This window comes from Colletotrichum costaricense (assembly GCF_030867565.1).
Source record: "Colletotrichum costaricense strain IMI 309622 chromosome Unknown Scaffold_16.1, whole genome shotgun sequence".
NCBI classification, from domain to species: Eukaryota; Fungi; Ascomycota; class Sordariomycetes; order Glomerellales; family Glomerellaceae; genus Colletotrichum; species Colletotrichum costaricense.
In genome coordinates, this window is record NW_026848245.1 from 370,104 (window position 1) to 392,199 (window position 22,096).

Here is a 22,096-nt window from a genome sequence, read left to right on the forward strand (position 1 = left end):
GGCCTGCTGCTGCTGCACGCGCAGGAAAGCAAATAGAGCGCGCATAATCCGCGGCGGCTGAACGGGGGGTCTGGGTTCAATCACGATCAATGTAACCTTGTAAGCGAGCTAGACGCCGCCGACGAGGGGACTGGGCTCTTGGTGTCGCAATGTCGACATCGTGCATCGTGCATCACGCGCATCCCGTTGGTGTGCCGTGTGGCCCTTGAGCCTGGTCGCTTGAATCGCAGTTTCGAACAGGTGGCACGAAGGAGGAAGAGGAGATAGAGGCACAGATCAGGAGGTGAGCTTGACAGAGAGAAGAGAGAGTAGCGAGGGGTTCCACGATCCACGATAGCTCAGAATAGGAGATTTTCGGTTTCAAGTTGAGTGTAGGTGGTGGCACGACGGCGGCGGCCGGGGGTAGCTGGCCCTGGGATCCTTTGACGATTTGCTCGCCTCTTTTCTCGCCTCGCCGACCCGGACCCAGCTCCGGACCCTTTCCCCGTGCGTCCCTAGGTAGGTAGCTGGTATAACTGCTCATGTATCCAGGTCAAAGGTACTCTGAACTTTGGGAACTCCGTACTTGATGATATGGAGGAGGCCTGTTCGAGTTCCATATGGGTGACAGACGGATTCTCGCGATGGAACCTGGCCACTGCAAGCTAAGCAAGCGAGCCGAAGCTTATTGCACTCCAACCTCGCCCGTCAAATTGAGTGTATTTCCCACAAACGTTGCGTGATGTGATGTGCACAACTGCCGGAGCTCTGTTCCGTTACCATAGTTATGGATCAGGATAACTTCGATGGAGCCCCAGCTGGCCCGGCCCTCAGGTTCAGGTGTCTGTGCCGGATCGAGACAGACTGGACGCGTAACGGTAACGCACATGGCAGTGTGAGAAAGGAAAAAGTTCCTACAAAATCCTTGAGATGGGATTCTTGTGAATGCTACCCTACTGGCAAGAGTAAGGTACCTTGGCAGAGTGCCTGAGCTTAAGTCACTATGTATGTACGCGACAGCTATTTTGGCATGTGTTTGCCAGACGGGAAGATAAACTTGTCCGCGTCAATGTGACACCTCCTTTCAGGGTCCTCTTTGTCTCGAAACCCGCGGTTTTGATTTCCCATTGACGAGTCCACACGGGCTTACGTGCCCTCGCTCATGCTAAACCAACTGTCCAAGCAGCGCAACGCGAACAAGAACCGTCCCACCCCCACGCGAACCCGACGAGACGTTCCTTTGCACGTTCCTGCGCATCTTCAAAGGATGTTTTCTCGTTTTCTCTTCGCTGTTGCGCAGCCGTCCACATTGTGACATTGTAGCTTGCGCAGTCCTAGGCCGCCGACAACACCACCACACCCCTTCCCGCTTGGCACGTTGTCACACTGACTCCGCCTCCGAGGATCTCGCGGTTTGGCCGTTGGCCCGTTGCCGTTGCTGTCTCCAGCCCCCGTGCAACCCGGTCGATCCTCTGCCTTACCAGAATACGTGATCAACCGAGGAGGATCCCGGGTCCCGCAGAAGGCTTCCAGGAGTTGAGGCATTACTAAACACCAAGACCTGCGAATATTTTACGCTCGTCCGTTCCGCGTCACGCTACTGGTGATCCTCTGCCCTGGCAGAAACACTCTGACGCGCAACACAGATCGTACGCAAAACCCACGAGGTATGAACAGTCACAAGTCATCCACGACGCGTGTCTTGTCTTGTTACCCGTTGACACATCCTCTTTTTCCACTTTCCACATGTTCCTTCATATCCTTAGTTGCAACAAATGTCCTTAGCTGCGGTTGCGACGTTGGATGCCTAGCGTGACTAACATTTATGGTGCTGCGCCTTGGCTGGACTTGCCGTGCAGGCTCGTGTATGAAGACATGGTGACCCTTGCTTGAGGGTCCCTGGGCGTCGGGCGCAAAAAACAACTACGGATACGGAAAACAGTTCATCGCACAATGAAGCCCAAAGGTCCAATCTCTTTCTGGAAGGCCACTAATACGGCACCTCCGAGGCTGATTGAAATTGCTGCCCGCGGCAAGCAGATTTGGCGCCGCTGGGCGTGTTGTGCGAACAGACCACGAAACAAAAAAGCCAAGAAGGAAGTCTGGGATATCTCCTTTCGCTCGCAAGAAAAGTTTCCGAGAGACGTGGCTTTTTGGTTACTATCGAGTCGGCCCGAAAGAAGAAGCTCTTCGTCGAATACCTCGCCCAAAGGATGGATTGATCTGGGAATGAGATGTGACGGATACGGACATCAACGAAGAAATGCGTATTTTAGAGTGCGATTAGCTATTCAAGGGTAATTATTCCGGTGCTGGGATGTTGACTCAATGACGCGGATCCAGCCAACGCTTCTAGAGATACACATGCGCCTGCTGCGTCTCGACGCTGCTGACTGGTCTGCAATTCACGAGACTTTCTGCAGCAGCCACTGGTTTCCGCATATCGCATGCCCCGATTCGTAGAGGCCTCCAGACTTGTGATGCTTCTGGTTGGGCCACTCGAAGGTCGGCGGGATCTAACCCTGGATACGAACCTCCACAGTCATTGCTGAACTTATTACATGGTCTTTTCACTCTGGTACAAATGCTGTTGGCAAGAGGCTGTTTGGGCCGTTCTAGAACACCATTGGTAGTGAGTGACCAGGTTGCCGTGATGGTGGGTGATATCGCTGAAAAGCCTTTGTCCTTTCATCTCTTGGATGTAGCGGATATCGAACGACATTGTACCGGCTAATTCCACTCCATACACACCTTGTTGACAAAGTACCACCAAATAAACGCGGGTACCGAGGACATATGGCCCGATACTTGAATCCCTAGGTGTCACACGGTGACGTGTAAGTACCCCAGACAAGCAGGAGTAGTCATTCCGGATTCGATGATGAAGCAGGAGGCGTTGTTGGCGTATGCAGTCGATAAGATCCTGTCTACCCATTCGATGTCCCGGAACAAGCAGGCAGAAGAGCGGTCTGGAATTCCGAGAGGGATAATGTGACTGGACGAACGAAGCAGGCTTTCTTATATTACGCCCGAACTCTGTCTAGTGAATAGCACAAGGTCAAAAAATCTCGGTAGTAATATCCCGAGTTGTTTGATATTCTAAATTTGGCCTTAGACTTTGAGTCATTATAGCGGATTGTAAGGGTCAGGATGTTGAAGGTGTTTATTGCCTACCAACAGTGAATTTGAAGCCATGATCTTAACTTTCAGCTACCCATATCTATTCAGCTAATTTCGTCACAGTATTTGGTCGAGGAGGCCACGGCATATACGATACATCGACCACGTGATAATATGATGGTTCATCTAAGTGTCTTGACAGCAATAACATGTAATAACCCATAATTCCCAACCAAACTTTAACTCACCCATAATTCTTATATCTTACGCTTTCAGCATCTACGTAGGTGAAATAACAGCAAGAAAGTAGCGCACAAGACGCTCTAAAGATTCATAACCACTTTTATAAGGTACGGACTATCTCCAAGCAAAAATAGAGAGACCGGCGAAAAGATGAGATTCAGAGATTGAATTAATTCGCATACGGCATCGTATAATGTGAACAGAACCTTTTCTGGAGGAGGCTTTCTACGGTCCCCTTGACCTCTCATAATCTAATCTACGAGTATAGTATAAAGATCTGAGAACCATATCTCACTAACTCAAATTCCGAAGATGATAAGTGTTATGTTAGTATGAAGGTGTTTTGCCCTGCATTTGCTTGGGGTTTCAAAGTTTCGATGACCGCCTTATAAGTTGTAGGAATAATCTCATGAGCCCTCATTTCTCAAAACAATCTACCATTAGTATGAATGATGGATCTGATCCTCTGATTCTTGACCTCCACGGGAGTCTGACTGTCCGGCACTATGAGTCCTCCGCCACAAATTCATTTGTTAAAGAGAGACTCCGGATTCATGTTCTATAAGCTTTTTGAAACTTTCTTCAAGTTTGTCTGTAACTTGAGTGGACCAAAAGCCTATCAGTCGCTGAAGAGGCATCGCCCGACTCTCTCTGCCGCCGTTCTAGACTCCATCGTCAGTCGTGGCCCACCGAGCCAGCCCAAGCCTGAAGGTCCTTAGCAGCACTCTTCGTCGCAGCAGTCAAGCCTTGTTGGCTAAGTGGTATAGCGTCTCACTAGTACTAGTGACATGAGAAGATCGGCGGTTCGATTCCGCCACGAGGCAATGCGTAGCTCACACAACTGAGTGACACCTTTTGTTTTTGGATCTCATCGATCAGCTCCCGAATGAGGGCGATTCGCGACGCGTCTACAGCTGAGCACATTGCAGCTATTGGTATAATGATGCTGAAGAGCACAAGTTGCACAATCAGCGAGTGAATACAGTTGTATTGGCGCCGGAATTGCGTCCACAAGACATATGTAGCTTGTTTGATACGCATTTTTGATAACAAGCGCACTTCGCAGAGAGTTGCCGGCGTTGGAGGAGTGGAGACAGCACGAGTAAAGGACCGGCATCGGCCGTCATCCTACTGTCGGAGTCTCTTGCCTTAACCACCTCCGAAGGTAGGCTTTACGTAAGGAACTTTGTGTATCCAAAGTGCCAAAGTAGCGGGGTTGTCCCGGTTGATGGTATCGGGATGCCATAAGCACCATGATATAAGAACTTCAGTCGTCTTCCGTTCATAGTGTACAAGCTATTCGCGTTCCTTCTTGACTCAAAGCGTTACTCTGCCAAGTTCCCCCCTCTCCTTCACTCGACCGAATCGCCAACAGAAGTGACAAAATGTCAGCCGCCGACATGGATCCCGCGCAGCGTCTCAAAGATCGGAAGCCGATCCCGAAGCCCGTTCCGGCTTATCTCCCGACCGCCGGCTCGGTGCTCACAGTCGACAAGGAGCTGTACGGATCCGCACAGCAGGCAAAGAGAGTGTTAATTGAGGAGTTCACGCTGCCAATTCGGTCAGGAAGAGCATGGAAAGCACCCGCCGGTTCAATTGTGAGGATCAGCACACCGGAGGGTCCTCAAGTCGGTACGTCGCGAAGATGAAAGATAAAGACTCCTCTTCTCAGAATGAGGGGTGCTCATTCCGACCACAGGTGACTTGAACATTTGGAACGCCCACAACCCCCGCGAACGCTTCTGGGCGAGTCGCACCAAGCAGCTCCACGCCAGCCATGTTTCGACGGGCGATCGCCTCTGGTCCAACTTGCCTTACATGCGCCCGCTAGCCACCATCATCAAGGACTCTCTGGACTGGTACGGCGAGGATGAGCACGGCGGGCGTGTGCACGATCTCCTCGGCACGCGCTGCGATCCGTACATCAACACCGTTCTCAGCGGTGGCAACTACAACTTCCAGTGTCATTCCAACTTGACGCGCGCGGTGCTGCCGTACGGGCTGAACGAGCAGGATGTCCATGACGTGATTAACATTTTCCAAGTAACTGGCTTGGATGAGCAGGGGCGGTACTTTATGAACCCCTGCCCTGCGCAACCTGGTGATCACCTTGAGTTTTTGGCTGAGCAGGATCTTTTGATGGCTTTGAGTAGGTGTTACTCCTTTTCCTTGTGAGCGTGTTTGCGCTGCGACTACATTGGATCCAACAGCCTGGATTGGTGAAAGCTGTTAAACAGCTGTGAGCACATGACTGACTGGTATCGTAGGCACCTGCCCTGGTGGCGATCTCTCGCTTTGGGGCTTCGGCGAGGACAGCGAGGAGGAGATGATCAAATGCTGTCGCCCACTCAAGGTCGAGGTATTCCGTCTTGAGGACGAGAGTCTCTTGCAGCGTGGTGGCTGGAAGCCGGCCGAGGTTTCCAAATACAGCGGGCGTCACGGGATGAGCATTCCTCTGGGGGAAGTTCGCAAGTGATTTTGATAAAACGAGAGGGCTGTAGATGATGTTTTTTAGAGGAGTACAAAGGCTGGAAGGGATAGGAGGTGATGACTGGAGTTAGGCGTGTAGATGAAGTGGGATGAGATCACTAGACATGAACCAGAACATGCATCAACATCGATGCCTCACATCAGGGTGAATCTTTAGATGTAATTTCCAAGTGGCCTATGATCTTTCCGGTCCCTTGCGCCTCCCAATGCCAAAGTACGGTCTATCCCGCTGAATTGGCAGCACCGCCGGCAGCAACCCCAAGTGATACGGATTATTCGCATCGACCCCAAACATGACCGACGCCGAACTCCTCTTCTGCATCGTCACCTCATCAGCAGCACAGCTTCCATGCAATTCCTGGTCCCACCACGGTCCTCTAACGGCATTCGCAATAGCCAAGAACGTCGCTGCTCTGAACGGCAGACCGCGCGACTTGCTCCTCCATATATCCAGACAACTGACAAGGAAGACGACGCTCAGCATCGCCAGCACGATCCACAGCACCACTGTCCGCATGATGTACACATCCTCCTTGACCCTCGCCACTGCAGGCACGCTGGCGGTGCCAAAGTACCCTGCCGTCGAGATGGCGGCGATGGACTGTGCAATGTTGCCGAAGAAGTGGCCCCAGTCTGCTGATGTGGGGATCGCGTAGAGAGTATCGATCGTTTTGTCAACGATTTGGAGCTGCTCGCGGAAGATCCACCAGGGAATGGCAGTCATGTAGTCCTTCAGCACGTTTAATGCCGCCGTATCGATGGCTGTGGTGTTCGATCCCGGGTTGCCCACGCAATCCGTCATCAAGGTGCCGTTGAACGTGCAGGCGCCGACTTCCCATGAGAATTCGGGAGTGCACTTGGTGCGGGAGATCCAGTGACCCTCGGCAGTCTGTGTAAGGCTGCTATCATTGGTGCGAGTCTCGGCTTTGAGGGATGAGGAGGGGCCTGCGGAGATGAAGTATGTGGTGCCACCGATGGGAACGTTATTGATGGAGTTGTTGGCTGCGCTGTTCCAGAGACGCAGGCTCTGCGATTCCTGTTTTCGGGGGGTGAGATCGATCGTCTGGTTGGTGGAATCGGGAAGGGTAAAGGTGTATGAAGCGTTGACGCCGTTGACGGAGGTGGTGAATGGTATTTCGGTCGCTGCTTCGCAGTTGGCGTCCCAGTGATACAGAATAAGGCCGTGGTAGGTCGTGTTAACGTTGAAGGTTAGGTTGTGCGTCGGAATGGGGCCAATGACGCCCGAGAAGACGTCGACGAGGGCACTTTGGCTGACGATGTTCCCAACAAAGGTGTAGACGGTTCGCGAAAGGAAGTTGTCGTTGTCATCAAGAGTCTGCTTGAAGGTTCCCTGCCCGTCCCAACCCATCGCGTTGGCCAATCTCGTAACGGAGGAGTCGTTTGAGGGAAGGATGGGCATTCCGACGACGTCAACTCCGGTGATGTTTTCGTAATAAGCTCCGGTCGTGAGCATAAGAGTGCCGACGGGAACGATCGAGGTGCGAATGACGATGAGCGCGGCCTGCATGACGGCGTACCACCACGAGTATTTCCCCAGTATCCGCAGCGTCCAAGCACTCGAGTCGTCTCCTATCTTGTCCAAGTCCGCCAAGAGAACCGGCCGCTGCGCCGTGAGAGCGAAGAGTCGAAGGTGTCGGAAGTCGTGCATGATCCATTGGACCAACATGCCCGCCGGGGCAAGTAGTGCTGAGAGGGCGATACCAGAGTAAAGCTGATCGACCTTCAAGGAGTCTGGCGTGCGAAAGACGTGTTGCATGTAGTAGTCTCTGTCGACCGCGGGTCCCTGATACGACCAGACAACCGCCGCCACCGCAGCAAGAAGGTATACCAAGATGCAAGAGATGTAAATCTTGAGAAACTTGAAATCCTGGAACCTAAACATGCGTTCGGCCGTGGTCCCGCCATAGTGTAGCTGTCCGTCCGACGGCAAAGACCCACTTTGCGGCATGTTCTTTTCGGCAGAGGCCCGGTCCTCATCGGACACATCCCGCTGGAGGGAGCTGTACTCAATTTTCGAAGCCATGGCAAAAGAAACGACCGTATTCCTACCCGAATTTCCTGAACCTTGAGAAACGTGAGCACGCGAGCAGGAGATGAACAGAGATTTTAAGAGATAGCTTTTCCGCCACATGTTCCTACACGGACACGGACACGGAGCAGACACACCCTTGCTTCCAAGGTCTGTGAATCTACTGCATGTCAGCCTCTAATTTTGTAGCCTGACGATCCTTCGACGACCCGCCCGGGTGGGATCAACGTTGGGCTGAAGGTCTAGCCCATCTTACGCAGCCACCAGAATAAAGCCAGCCCTTAATTGGACAGTCCTTGCCCCGGAGTGAGAACAAGCATAACTAGGTACCCGCGCCTAGGGTGGCATCTGAATCAAGCTACCGAGCGCTGCGTGCGCCAAGACCGGCTTACTGTCAGCCACTGTTTGGAGACTTATTGAGGCCTACCAGAGGGATGAGGAATGATGCGTGCACTGCGGACAAATAGGTAAAGTCTGAATTGCATGTCAGAGGGCGGAAAGGCGACCTGGATTGAGGGTATCTTACCCACGTTATTTTGAGGCTCTGCTGATTCTGCCATCTGTAACACTACCATTGCCATCTCTGATTTAGAAGGAGCTCAACTCATTCCGGCCGTTCAGCCCGTTCTTCATTATCTTAACCCTCTGCCTCAACCCCGAATCACCTTTGGATATTGCTTCCCAAATCATCTTCTCAACTGCATTGTCATCTTTCGATGTAGCTTCCTGAATCAGACCTTCCGTCTCCAATGACACAATCTGGCTTAGTGACATCCACACATTTCCCAAGCTGCTGCAGGTAGTCAACTTGAGAAACAGAATAGAGGCAGCTGCAACGAGGCCTAGGTGTAACACGATGATAGCAACGACGATACCAAACCCAACCCACCGGACGGGAATCAGTTTTTCCTCTGTCATGGCGTACGTCGCTGGCCAAGCATTCCGGAAGTAAGGCAAGGTATCGTAGTAAGACATTTGCTGAGTGACTGTGAGGATAGCCTGTAGTGCCTCTGGTACGCTCAAGCTCGTCCTGAGCACGTCTTGAAAGAGCGCAGAATGTGCGTAATGAACGGCACGGGAGGAATATCCACCCGTCCGTAGCATCCCACAGGGCGATGGGTCGATTAAGGGGTCGTGCAGGCTGCGTGTCATGAAAGGAAGTTGAGAGGTGACTACGTCGAGTGACAGTCTGTGATCCTCACTCTTCCAACTTTTCTTCGGGATAAGTTCGAGTAGTTCCGGGCTAGGGTCTCCGCCGGGAGGTTCTTTGCAGATGCTGGAATACTGGTCCCGAATGACATTCGTGGTGTACTGGGTATTCGGGCTGTCCCAAGCTAGGATCGGTTCGTGGCCATCAACCTTACTGGACATGCTAACATTTTGCACATGGCCCTGCAAGTTTGCGAAGCATGCGGTGACCGAGACACCTACTCTCTTGGCATGTCCTTCCCATGGTATGTCAACACTATTCCACATCCCGTCCGAGGTCGATATCCATTTGTCGGCAGAGGCTTCCCAGCGGCTAGTGCTGCTGTTCAAGTTGCCATGAACCCGGAGACCCTGATGCCACTGAGGCATTGTCCCAGTGCCGTTGAATACAAGGAATATAGAGGTGTAGGTAGTGTTCAGTGCTGAAAAGGGTGAGGGAAGAAATGGCATGGTGTAATTCTTCCCATCCGGCCATGTCCTATTTTCTCCCCGACCCACTGAACAGATCGAAAAGTTGTCAATTTGTGAAGCGAGGGGTTCGCCTTTGGAGTAACCATGAATATCTTCAGCGGGAACCACACAGTTGAAAGGCCACTTTGGCTCATCTATCTGGTTTTGGCCTCGGTTGATCGGCAGCTGGTCGTAGCCTCCTTGTATGTCAAACTGCCCGAGGACATTGAACTCGCTGTAGGTCTCTAGCCGTGTATCGTTTGAGAAGTCAAAGGCAACCGCAGAAAATGTGACGTTCCGGATGACAGGTCTGACGCAGACCACTCTGGAGTCTACAACAGCGGCGGGCCCTTCATAATTTCGCAGGCGACTACGGCTTGGCTCATTCGCAAAGGGAATGAATGCCCGTAGGATAGTCCCTGTATCTTCGAAGAATTCGGACTGCTGGGCCTCGGTAGGCTGCCTTTGTAGTTCCGCAAACCTTGGATAGACCCAAGGCTTTGACTTCCAGATGCTGGAGCCCTGCATCACCGTTGGGTTTATGACGCTACTGTTTCCGTACAGCATGTTGACGGCTTTTTGCGGTGCAGTCACATTTACCACTGCGAAATCAGACAGCAAGGCGGTCGAGGCCAACTGAGATGCTGCTGTCAGGAGAACTGAAGTTGTGATAGCCATGGTGTAAACGGTCCCAATGCCCCAGGGCATGTCGAAAGGTGTCCAACTGATCAGACTGTACGGCGATGCAGGCATAGCTCTCAGCATAGAGACGAAGGGAGCCGCGCTGAAAGATATCCCTGTCCGTTCTATCATGAGCGAGGCGATCATTGCGGTGAACAAGCTCATCTGGAGCGCCAGACAAACACGCAGCGCAGCGGCCGTCAGAGTGATTGATCTAGACGCCCAGTCGGCGAAAACGATTTGACTCCATAATGTGTTTTGCACAACGACTTCTTTAGCCTGTATTGAAGTTTTCCAGAAAAAGCTCATGAAGCCAACAGCTCCGATGATGAAGACAGTGCCAATGCCGAGGACGTAGAGTCCGAAAGTGCCGATCGCTCGCCATCGGCTGGGCTCTTGCGGTGGGCTCGCTTGACTGAGCAGGGAGCCAGCCTCGTTGATCAATGACGTCGCAGGGAGAACTTTCCAAGTCGGTATGTCGTAGTCCAAAGTTACCTTGGTAGCTTGGTGCTTGTCGAATAACGTTGGCGCCCGTGGCTCCTCATGCTCGCGAGATGACCGTTCTTGCACGCATGTAATGGATGTACGGATTGACAACGAATTGACACTGCTAACTTCGGACACATCGTCTGTGCAGGGTGAAGTACTTGGTCTTCCATTCATATTGCAAGATGAATGAGTAACCGAGCGGAGTGCAGTCCCGAGTAGAAACTCGAGGCAGAAAGTTGGGGCAGAAGTGCCATTTAATCATGCTTGGGAACATCGCACGACAGACACTCTCTCAGCCTGACCCTACCACACTTGCTTATGCTGGCATGGCTCAGCCACCGACATACATGCAGTGCAACCCGTATTGATATTTTGACATAGTGGCTGGTATAGCTGCAATGTAACCCATGTTGTTATATTGCAGTAATGAGCTCATGCACCTATCTACTTACTTAAGAAAATTTACCTGTGTAGAGATGTGTCCACATTCTAGGGGTATGGATGCTAGCTTTCAACAAAATCTTCTGACACACGTCCTCTCAAGTTAATTACTTCACAGCTATAGCTATGCAATTGAGAATTGATTTATTTTCGTTCTATAAAGCCTGGGGCCCCGAAAGTAACCAAAGTATTCTCTGCTAATGTGGTTCTTATCCCCTCCCCCCCTTCTGTCCCGGGTAAAGGGCAGGGCGAGGCAACTTCGATCATGTACCAAGCTGGCAGACTGAAACAGTGAGTTCCATCACCAGTAACACCAAAATTCCCTCGAATCAGTCTTAGAAACCACTTTGACACAGAAGGAAGCTTCGTCCTCCCCAGACTCTGGCTTATCGATCCCACACCAGATTTCGCTCATAGCCTTGTGAAAGAAGTCTCTGTCTCTGTATGGAACATGAATGGTGAAGCTTTCGAGGTTTTCAAAGTCCCCTTCGTGAACGGCGTCGGCAAGCCACTCGATGTCCGTGAAGTCCGAGTGGTGCTGGGCCAGGAAGGTTAGGCTTCGAAGTGATCGAGGTAATGTGGTGATAAACGCATTTGGGCCGTCCAAGGCGTTCTGATAATTCAAATCAAAGTCCGCTGGATCCACCGAAAGATACTCGAGTCTTTGAAACATTCTAAAGGTATCGAACCACTCGTGCTCCTCCATTTCGATGTGGCATTGGACGTGAATGTCAATCAGAGTATCTGAATGTTGCGCCAGCGCCCGTCGGACCCTCATCGGAGAAATGTTCTGCTCATCCGGGAACCAGGAGAAACGCGTACTGTAATAGAAAGAATGAAGACCAGGCGGAATTTGGAGAAATTCTCCCTGGTTTGGGAAGTCGCTGTCCACAAAAGGTGCTTCCGAAAGAGACAAACGCTTGAGCCTTTTGAAAGTGTTGAAAGCCTGGACCGGGACGCTTACAAAGCCGCAGCCTTCAAACTCCTTAAGGTTGGATGCAAGACGAGTGAGCAAGTGAAAGTCTGAGAGATTGATGGTTGTAATTAAGTGAGCGTCCAAACGAAGAAAGGTCAAGTTCGGAAGCAAAGCCTCCGGTGTCTCTGAGGGGGGTATCAAGAGATATGGCAAGACCGACCAAGCATCGTCAAAGTGGTTGAAAACTCCAAAGTCTTCGTTCCAGTTCGGGCCACACAGCCCAGTGATCATGACTTGAGATACACCTCGAAGCTGATGGAAAGGCAGCGAAGATAATACATTGTTGTATGACCATGGACAATTTGTGTTGCCCTGTAGTGCGCGGCTGAGGCTTGTCTGACCAATTTCGCGAGCCAGATGATCGAGTTTCTGGACATCGTCCATAGTTCGCTCCAGATGGCAAGACAAAGCTTTTTCAAAGTGTAACTGAACTTTATTCACCTTGGAGCGGAGGTCCTTGCGATGATAGAGAACCTTGATCAACGACAAGATGTCGAGGCCGGCTGGGTCCCGGACGGCGAGATAGATCTTGCGATAGAGAAGAGGTTGCGTTGCATATTGGAATGACTTAGAAACCCTAGAAAGAATCGCGAGCGTCTTCTGGTCGGCTTTCCAGTCCTTCTTTACACTCAATGGGGTGTCATCTTGGAAGCATGCGGCAATTTCACCCAGCATCTCGGGAGGAAGGCTCGATATCGATGCCATGATGGACGAGTGACACAGTGCGATGATTGCACGGCCGGGAGGATATGAAAGAACAAGGTCGACGGCTGGCTTGATACTATGAACTCGTCAGTTTTCAATATTCTCTAAGTAGAGTGGGAGTTTTCTACCTCTCCCTACCTTAGCTGAGGGGTAGGCAACAGGAGGGCGGTGGATGATGCTTGGATTTATCTTGCTGCTGCGGGACAATCCTCTGTCGGCGATGCGCGAGTGTCCTGCTCTGTGGTGTTTGACGAAGGGTCAAAACAAGATGGTGATGGTGAAAAGAAAAGATCTCTTTTGTAATGGGTCAGGAAGAAGTAGGGAAGGGAAGGGGAGGAAGAGAATAGAATCGACGGGAAGGAAGTCGAAAATAAATCTTGTGTGGAAGGAGCAAGAAGTGGAAGGTACCTCCCAAATTTTACTTCCATATCTTCTTCCTCAAGCTCGTCTTTCCCCGAAGGCAGGAAGGAACGAACTGTGACCTCGTGCCGAAACAGATTCCCTCAAGAATTGGATTCATTTGAATTCTGGAAGAAGTTCCTCCTATTCGACCAGATACAGTCGATATTTGATGATGGCAGTCTCTGGTTTCTTGGCATCACGAGAGCTCACAACTCTTTACCTTCACTTCACTACTTTAAGGTGGACCGTGTTGGACGCAAAGGAATGCTATGGTTGTACAGAACGCTCCTTGGAACTTGTCATGTTGGTCCTGCCTAGTACTACAGCATTACAATATCAAAATGATATCAAGCACAAGACCAGCAAGGCGTAGGCAGCTTCGATTTATGTCAGGTTTCGTGATTAGCTCTCAACTGATGGGGCTGCTATACTTTAACGGAGCATTCGATATTCAATTTTGTTCTGAACTACGAAGTTTAGGGGAGAAATCGAACCCAAACCAGATCATTCCAAATCACAATGTCTACATCACATAGCCCGATATCTGGTGTTGAGGTTCCAGCCACGCTGAAGCAGTGAAACAATGTACCGACCACCTCGCTGAAGACGGTTCTTGACCCTCTGCGCAAACTCCCAGTGAAGCTTCTTGACACGGCATCTACCTCGTACTCTACCTTGACGCTTCTGGGAGCGTCGATTCTTCTGCCTGTACAAGTAAGCATTCATCTTCTTCCTTCGCTGGTAAAGCGTCTGCCGGAGCAACTGGCATAGCTCAGTACCGGGGGTAAGTAACCTGCGGAGAAAGTCTCTATCCATGATAGCCTTCTGTCTAGACATGTGCTTGTGAATTTTGGCTTGCTCGAGGTGCAGGTCGACAATGTAGTCATCGTCTTCGAAGCCTGAGCCGGTCTTGGATGCGGTGGGAGTTCTGGGCGGAGTTGTTAGTTCATCGGAGCGACGCTGGAAGGTGCGCACTTGGTCTTGGCTATTGAAACGAACGCGCTTCTTTTCGACTCGATAGAACGACCCTCTAGAGTTCTTGAAGCAGCTTTGGAGAGTTGGCGTTGATTGCGACATGTTGGATGGGATGCTTGGAGGACTATGAGTTTTAAGGCTTAGACAACCGGGCATTCGGCCTTATGTAGTCGTAGACAAGCTGGAGTAGTTGGTCTCAGACTAAAGAACTGTAGAAGGCAGCTCCAGGACAGACAAGGAGATACATGACATGTCGATTACATGGCTCAATTCGAACAAGGGCTAAGAGTACTGCACACAATTCAAACGATCTGTGAAAGAACAACCTTGGCCGTGACTTCGAAGCCTGGCTTTGTCTCCTACTTAGACCCTGAAGTAGACCTCATCACCAATCTGGAAACAATAATTCTATTGACGACTACAAGAACGCGTATACAATCAAATGCGTAAGAGGCCTGTTTGGGATCACGGAATAATATGAAGCTTGATAAATCTGGCCAGCCCCATTGAACACCGGAAATGCGGGGTGATTGTTTCGGCGCCGAGATACCTGTCTAGGCTCAATGAACGGCATCCGGTGAACAGGATCCCCGACCGACGTCATTCTCATGCTCTCATATCATTTGTGGTGATGGTTTTCAGTCTCACTGCTGTGTTCTCACTGCTGTGTATCACTCATTTACACAGACGGTGCTATATCTCTTGAGTTTTGCTGCTATCGCCGGGCTTGAGATGCCTCGTGAATGTCACTCCAGCAGCAGGTCAATCCTCCCCAGTCTGGTCCGGAGCGATTTACCCCGCTACCCCGCCATCCGGCCATTCAGGCCCCGGTACCACTACACTTCCAGCGGCAACCTCTCACTTTCAACTCAACGGCTCTCATTCCAGCTCACCTCATCAACCATGGCTTTCATACGCCCCTACAAGGCATCTGACTTTGATGCGACGGGTCATATCGTGCGTCTCACTTCTCCTTATCTTGGCCTATCTTTGTTCCACAGCGACTGACAATGAACCCAGTGCCGCGCCACGCTCCCACCGTCCCTCGAGCGTTCCGAAGCAGCGACCAGGACCGCGCCTTACCTATGGACACATCAGTATACTCATCTATCTCCTGAGACTTGTCACATACTTGACGATGGCGAGGGAAACTGCGTCGGCTACTGCATTGGCTGCCCCAACGTGAACGACTTTGCGAGCGCGTACCCGCGGTACATCAAGGAAGTCCTTGAGACGTCCAAGGAGCTGGACGGAAGAAAGCCTAAGAGCCTCGAGACGAAAGCGCCATGGAACTTCCCAGACACGGGGGAGGTGAATGAGGAGGCTCTCCTCCAGCAAGCATTCAACCCGACATGGCTGGTGCTTGACGATGAGCGAAAGGAGCTTTGGAGCAACTGGAAGGCTACGATGCACATCGACCTGCTGGAGCCATGGCAGGGCAAAGGCTGGGGAAGAAAGCTGATTGACAAGTTCGTTGAGAGTCTGAAAGACGCCGATCAGCGCAACGGTGGCTCCAGTGGGAACAGGCTCTATGGTAAGGGCGTGCATATCGGCGTCGGTGGTGAGAACGACAAGGTCGTGCCGTTCTACGAGAAGCTGGGGTTCCGGGTGTATCCTACCGACGAGAAGGGATCAATCTGGATGGTGAAGGACGTCGAGTAGCTTTTTACTTCGCCCAAATCCTTTTCCTTACATCAAGTTCAATTCAGAAATATCAACACTAGCAACAACGATCTCTGGCCATCAAGATGTGACAGTCTAGACAAAGTCGAGTCTCCAGATGTCTCCCAACCTCGAGTTATCTTCAGCAAGACCTCCATGAACAACCACAGCCTGCTTGCTCCCATCTACCACCACATCCGCATCAAACCAACCTCTTGGCGGCGGCGCATCCCCCTCGAAGAAGACCTTATCCCACGTCCCGACCACAATGTCGAAAGCCCACACGTCCGAGAGCATCTTGCCAGCACCAGCGTGACCCAACGAACTAGGATCGCGCTCGCCGAACAGCGTCACAAGATGCGGCTTACCGTCCACCTCAACCGCGACGAGCGCTGATACACTTCGCGCCTCGGGGCCTGTGACACCATCTGGCTTGTACGTAATCGTAGACCAAGCCGCGGAAGCGGGGTCGTAGACATCAAGAGAACCGCCTTGCTCGGAAGTGCCATCGAAGCCATTGATGCGATATAACTTGCCTCCAGAGAAAGCGATGGACGCGCCGCCGCGCGCTGGAGGAGGTGCTGCAGCGAGCTCCTTCCACGTCTTCGACTCGATATTGAAGGACCACAGATCGGCGAGGCGGCCTTTCTCTGGGCAGCCTGCGTGGATGTAGATGGTCTTGTTACCGTCCGAGGCAGTGCAGTGGTAGCTGCGTCCGGCTGGGTGTGGTGCCGTTGCGTCGGTCGGCGTGAGTTGATCCCAGAGAGATTGGGATGGGGTGTATCGCCAGATACTGCCAGATTCCTCGACGGGCTCCATAGCGATGCCGCCGCGGCCGGAGAAGAGATAGAAGGCATCTTTCAGCGCTGTGCTGGGGGCTCCGACTCTTGGAGATGGGGCTTCGGTGTCGGTGGAGATGGTCTTGACGGAGGCTGAGTCTGTGGTGAAGAAGGTCTGTTAGTGGTGCAAGTTTGGGGCATGAATGGGTGAGTATGGGACAATGCCTTTCCCGGACTGAAGTTCAGCAACATCGAGTTGGTTGTCTACGGGCTCTCGTGGGAGGAGTTCACCGCCGAAGACGAACACTTGAGTCCCGATTACCGAAACTGCTTGCGATGAACGCCTGAGACGGTCGTTCGAAGCAAGTCGAACCCAAGCAGCAGAGAGTTTGGCCATTTCCGCGACTATTGAAGACTTGAGTGGATTTACTGGTCTGGTTTGGGGAGTGAATGAAGTATATTCGCAGACAGCAGCCGTACTTATAGCTGGATGCCCTTGTCTTCAGATCCGTCATGTCTCGATCTGATAAGGAGCTTCAAGACCGGTTCCAAACCGAGCGCTCCACCACGCCATCTGACCAACGACGTAAAGTATCGCCATATTCCTGGATCACTTACAACGTGTCACTGAAGATGTCGGACGCATGCTGGCTCGGCAGGCAGGGATGTAATGTGCTCAAACCGGAATCACTTTGCCCTCCGTGGCTTATGTCATCGGAGCTGGTTTGGCATATTTTTCTCCGCTTAGTCATGTCAACGGGCTCAGACACACACCTCATCTGGGAGACTGTACTCTGCCATGTGCAACACGGAGGAGGAGAGGCTCCGTTCGATTTCTTAACGTCGAAATCGGGTCAAAAGACAGCTTTCAGACTTATACACACCTCAAACCCAGTGTTTTCCAGCATATAATTTCCGCCGTACACAAAACCAAGCCCTCTTCAGCTAGCAGGTTTGTCCATGAGTAGATCATTTCTCTAAGAAGGTCACGGACACAAGATTTCATTTACAAATATAATAGAAGCCTTGGAAAAAATAAATGAGAAAAAAAAGAGTTCACCCCCCCGGTGTTGAATTGGGGGCTACATCTCTTGGTGCTCATGCTGGGATTAATTGGTGCTCGTGCTGGGATTCGAACTCGTATGCGCTGAGCCTGTCGTCGAGTAGGCTGGTTGGCGAATTGATTGTTGACCATAAACCACTCCACCACCCAGCCAGTTTGACCTGACCCGTCGACCTAGACGGGCGCCTGCTGGCTGGTGACAGGAACGAAATTGAAGGGGGGTATATACCCTTCTCGTGTATTCAGATGAAAGGTGAAGCATCACGTGCGGAAGGCACAACTGAGACCGCCTTCCCTTCGAGGTTGAAGTCTGATAAGCCATACCTTAGCTGCATGATATCCTGTTCTGTTTAGCACTGCAAGTTTCCCTTCGCCAAAGCAGTTGCCCTGCAGCTTACATGACAAGATAAGGGATCTAAACTCGGGCATGAAGACATGAAACAACAGACTGGTCAGAAGAAGAATGGGATAGGGCCGGAACTGCCTTCAAAAGTTATCATATCACGATGCTCTCGGAGTGTCAGCCGTGATCTGTACATGGCGATCTCCGAGCTTATATTCCGTTGTTATACCGCTTTGGTTTATGTGTTTACGTTAGAAAACTGGCGATCCAAGAGACTCAAATGCGGGAGAAGTTCATAGATGATTGCTTAAACTCCCAGCATGAAGACCTCGACAGCAATTTGGGAAGTTCATGCGGGGGCTAACGGATATGAGGTGTAGTTAAACGCCTGAACAGCATCCGACACCACATAGAACTGACGATGCTATCAAAGATGGAGCCTCTCAGTAGCATCCTACACCTTGCACCGCCGCGAACTCTGATGCGTTGGCGAATTGAATCTTCGGGTTAACAGCTAAATTCGAGCTCTTCTGAGTAGCTCACCTGATTGTCAAGGCCTACGTATTCACGGAAAGTAAGTTAAGTGGAGTTTAAAATCAGTCACTTGAGGAATTGCTTTTCCAAGCGCCCAGAAGAGACCCAGTGACACACCTTCCTCGAGGCCGTATTGACAGACCAGCTTGCTGTCCCGGCAACCATCCAATGTCACGGCTTCACCTTTACACCCTGAATATACAAACACCTGTATTCATTCAGTCTCTGGTATCACGTGCTTTTCCCTTTCCAAATTCTTTTCCAATAAATCATCTTGGAGTAGGAGTAACCGGACCTGTTCCTTCCTAAGGAAGGCACTGTTTTTGCCGTTGACTTCCTTCCCCCAGGAAAGGAGAGGCCTTCTTTTCTTCCCTATCACACACCGCATCGAGTCTCTCCTTTCTCTTTTCGACATCTCCAACCAGGGAGACTCATCGAGGTATTTCGGTCTTCCATCGATATTCTTCCCACAAAAGAAAGCAGCTGAACGGTGGAAGAAGCCTACTTCAGGTACAAGATTCCTTCATGATGCTGCTGACAGGCCAAGCTAACATCTTTCTGCGTCAGAGACAGAACGGAATCCCTCATACTTTCCCATCGTCAGGCTTTCTACCCTATAGCATTCACTATTCACCTCCCACTCAGCAGTTTCTGCTACGCGTCGTGATCCCACGGACACATTGTCGCCGGCTTCCAGAGACTTTGTTCATGGTTTCCCTGTCAGTGCCTACTACCATCTCCGATAGTCAAAGGATTGAAGCTCACGATTGAACAGCCTACAGCAAGACAATGACGGGAATCTCTGATATACCCGTAGAGGTCTTTGAACAGATCTGTTCTCAACTCCGATGCAATGATGACGAACTCAACGGAAAGGAGTGGATCGCATGCCAGAGCACCCTTCTAAGCATCTGCAGAGTGTCAAAGGCCTTCCACAAGCTCGAGAAACCTTACCTGTATCGCCGGATCTTCATTGTTGCGAACAATTGCAGCGACGCAAAGTTCTTCTTCCTGGTCCGGGCCCTGGTCTCTCAGCCCACCCTCTCTCAGCAGGTCCAAAGCCTACGCATATCTTATGCTCAAACATACTGTTCAGATAATAGGGACTGGCGCGACTACAAGCAATACCGCACGCCTTGCAGCATTGAAAACTGGGACTTCCTCACCAACGCCGTCAAGGATCGATTGCCTTGGTTCACTTTCATCCCTCGAGATCCGATTTGGGAAACCGCCAAGATAACCGTCAACGAGATCGGACTTCGCAACTTTAAAATCGAATGCGCGTTGCAAAACCTTCTCTATGCGCATTTGCCTAACTTGAGCACATTGCATTTCTCTATCCGGGTTTTAGAAGGCCGCCCCTTGTCCGGATGGAGGGCTGATATCTCTCAGACGAGGGGTTGCAACGACTTCGTTTTGTGCGTTCGAGAGCATTTACAGCAAGTGAAGAAACTTTTCATCTACGGAGAAGACGCCCAGACACCTTTACGTCTCTCTGGCACGCTACTTTACAATCTGTCCATGCCCTCGACAGTCACGGATCTTTGCCTCAGGAACTGCGAACTAATACTGGCTGACGCTGGCGGCTCTTTCTTCCCAAAGACCTGGAGCAGCAAGAAGGTGTCCTTGATCGACTGCACGATGACATCAGACGTCTTGTCTGAATTGACAAACGACGTCTTTCCACTGGAAGAGTTTGAGTACGTCGTGAACTCCAAGTTCGAGGACAAGATCACCCTCGTCACTGCTGCTGAGACAATCGACCGCCTGAAGTCGTATTCCGCATCTCTCGTCGACCTTCGACTTCGGTTCCGACTCTCTGACGGAAAGCCGATTCGCAAGGACGAAGAGCCCTATAAGCCCTCGGACTTCTGCGACTTCAAGAAGCTCAAAACCCTCGTTGTTCACCTTGCGGACTTTGGATTCCACGACAATCCCAATTCGGCTGTTCCGGCTGTCAGCACTATGGGATTCCCCAAGAGCATTCAGGATCTCAGAGTCAACGAGGTTCTTTGAGAGGGCCCATGCTGCACAGATGATGCGAGAATTGGATTGGAACTATGGAAGCAAAAAGGAGTGGAAAGGTTAATGGGTGATACGAATTTGCTTTGGGCCGTTCTTTGATCATGCCTCTGGACTGGCTTTGTCCATAATAATATCCGGGCTTGGCAGATCTGGGGCTGAACGGGAAGCGAAAGAACGGTCCGAAGCACGCTACGCACTTCGCAGCACATTGTGAACAAGGGATGGGGCAGATACGAAAGCAGTCGACTTGGTCTTCGGAACCTAGAGTCTAGATACTTCTCAGCTAGCCGCACCAGCACCTTGAGTCAAATTTGAAGATCTACAGCTCGATGTGAACATGAAGTGATACCATAATTCCCTCATTTGAAGCCTGTTGATTGTACTTGCTTGGCGTACCAGCAAGGTGTGGCTCTGACAGTCCTTGGTTAATTTGAGGCACAACCTTTTCAGAAGGACACAGTCTCCACGCGTCCCATGAGTGCTTTCACTGGCAGCATTGTATGATATATTATCGTCGACAATTCGAGTCTCAGTGACAGACGTGTCTTTGTGAGACAAAGGAGTGCATGGCATCCGCATACCTCTTGCTCTGGTACAGCCTAATGAAATCACAGAGAAGCTTGTTGCTGGAGCATCTTCATTGAGTGTATTTGAAACCAGTCGTAATCCTCCTTGTTACGAGAGTAAACCTTGAATATACATTAAGTCCATGCAAGATCAGGCTTCAAATAGGCACAGCTATTCTGGGTAGCATTTTCGCCCACAGTTTCATTCCGTTTGAAAAGGCAGTGTGATGCGTGTTGCTTGGCGTAAAAAGGCTGTTGGAGATTTATCATTCCAAAATCCCATGCAGAATTAGTATATGGTCGTCTCGAGGGCTTTGAAGATTTCAAGTCGAGACAGACGGTGTCTGAAGGAGTTGCGAGGAATGCGCTCCAAGCTCTCGCTGAACATAAACGCAATGACTTTGGGAACTCCGAGTAGCAAGTAGGGAGTCATATCTAGCACAACATTGCGATGTCCAGACAGAATATCATCAAAATCTCATCACGACCCTGCCAAACTCAGTAGTTTAGGTGTAGAGCAATTGGTTGGAAATGCTTCAAACACTTTTGTTGGCAACCGATCAGTGGGATTTCTGTAGGACTAGTCGCAGAAGCTCATCTTGGGACACACTCAATCAAGAATACCTCTCGTGTGGCCTCTCTGGAACCTTAACCGTCCGATTCATCATTGTGCCATGTGGTAGGTAGTCTGTGCGAAGACTCCAATCGAAGTTTCTCTGAATAGTAAGAAGGCGACTTCATCTCGTGACGAGGGCACAGAATGCTACGTCACGGTCACAGCAAGGGCCTTTCCCTATTCGTTTGAAATGATGATCCGACAACCTGTCACCCTTTCACTCTTTGGGGCTTGACCGGCGGGTTTGAACAATGACCAATGCCAAGGTAGTGATTCGTCAGAGATGCAATGATTCTTT

General features: G+C 51.0%; 9 protein-coding genes across 9 annotated transcripts; 4 read left to right on the top strand and 5 right to left on the bottom strand.

Moving 5' to 3' along the window:
• Nucleotides 1-2,563: 2,563 nt before the first annotated feature.
• CCOS01_12906 (uncharacterized protein) lies at nt 2,564-2,713 on the top strand (the record flags this gene model as incomplete). Its single annotated transcript, XM_060461053.1, has 1 exon — nt 2,564-2,713. One exon carries the CDS (start codon nt 2,564-2,566, stop codon nt 2,711-2,713), a length of 150 nt encoding a protein of 49 aa, XP_060308255.1.
• Nucleotides 2,714-4,727: 2,014 nt separating this feature from the next.
• CCOS01_12907 (uncharacterized protein) lies at nt 4,728-5,818 on the top strand (the record flags this gene model as incomplete). The annotated part of the gene is made up of 3 exons (XM_060461054.1): nt 4,728-4,974; nt 5,042-5,491; nt 5,610-5,818. The coding sequence occupies 3 exons, from the start codon at nt 4,728-4,730 to the stop codon at nt 5,816-5,818; spliced, it is 906 nt and encodes a 301-aa protein (XP_060308256.1).
• Nucleotides 5,819-6,007: 189 nt separating this feature from the next.
• On the bottom strand, nt 6,008-7,876 carry CCOS01_12908 (uncharacterized protein; the record flags this gene model as incomplete). Its single annotated transcript, XM_060461055.1, has 1 exon — nt 6,008-7,876. The coding sequence occupies one exon, from the start codon at nt 7,874-7,876 to the stop codon at nt 6,008-6,010; it is 1,869 nt and encodes a 622-aa protein (XP_060308257.1).
• Nucleotides 7,877-8,470: 594 nt separating this feature from the next.
• Nucleotides 8,471-10,885, bottom strand: CCOS01_12909 (uncharacterized protein; the record flags this gene model as incomplete). Its single annotated transcript, XM_060461056.1, has 1 exon — nt 8,471-10,885. One exon carries the CDS (start codon nt 10,883-10,885, stop codon nt 8,471-8,473), a length of 2,415 nt encoding a protein of 804 aa, XP_060308258.1.
• Nucleotides 10,886-11,453: 568 nt separating this feature from the next.
• CCOS01_12910 (uncharacterized protein) lies at nt 11,454-12,833 on the bottom strand (the record flags this gene model as incomplete). Its single annotated transcript, XM_060461057.1, has 1 exon — nt 11,454-12,833. One exon carries the CDS (start codon nt 12,831-12,833, stop codon nt 11,454-11,456), a length of 1,380 nt encoding a protein of 459 aa, XP_060308259.1.
• A 930-nt stretch (nt 12,834-13,763) lies between these two features.
• Nucleotides 13,764-14,312, bottom strand: CCOS01_12911 (uncharacterized protein; the record flags this gene model as incomplete). Its single annotated transcript, XM_060461058.1, has 1 exon — nt 13,764-14,312. One exon carries the CDS (start codon nt 14,310-14,312, stop codon nt 13,764-13,766), a length of 549 nt encoding a protein of 182 aa, XP_060308260.1.
• A 340-nt stretch (nt 14,313-14,652) lies between these two features.
• Nucleotides 14,653-15,872, top strand: CCOS01_12912 (acetyltransferase; the record flags this gene model as incomplete). Its single annotated transcript, XM_060461059.1, has 3 exons — nt 14,653-14,667; nt 14,898-15,167; nt 15,231-15,872. The coding sequence occupies 3 exons, from the start codon at nt 14,653-14,655 to the stop codon at nt 15,870-15,872; spliced, it is 927 nt and encodes a 308-aa protein (XP_060308261.1).
• A 96-nt stretch (nt 15,873-15,968) lies between these two features.
• On the bottom strand, nt 15,969-17,048 carry CCOS01_12913 (kelch repeat protein; the record flags this gene model as incomplete). The annotated part of the gene is made up of 2 exons (XM_060461060.1): nt 15,969-16,826; nt 16,902-17,048. 2 exons carry the CDS (start codon nt 17,046-17,048, stop codon nt 15,969-15,971), a joined length of 1,005 nt encoding a protein of 334 aa, XP_060308262.1.
• Nucleotides 17,049-19,380: 2,332 nt separating this feature from the next.
• On the top strand, nt 19,381-20,607 carry CCOS01_12914 (uncharacterized protein; the record flags this gene model as incomplete). Its single annotated transcript, XM_060461061.1, has 1 exon — nt 19,381-20,607. The coding sequence occupies one exon, from the start codon at nt 19,381-19,383 to the stop codon at nt 20,605-20,607; it is 1,227 nt and encodes a 408-aa protein (XP_060308263.1).
• Nucleotides 20,608-22,096: the final 1,489 nt, after the last annotated feature.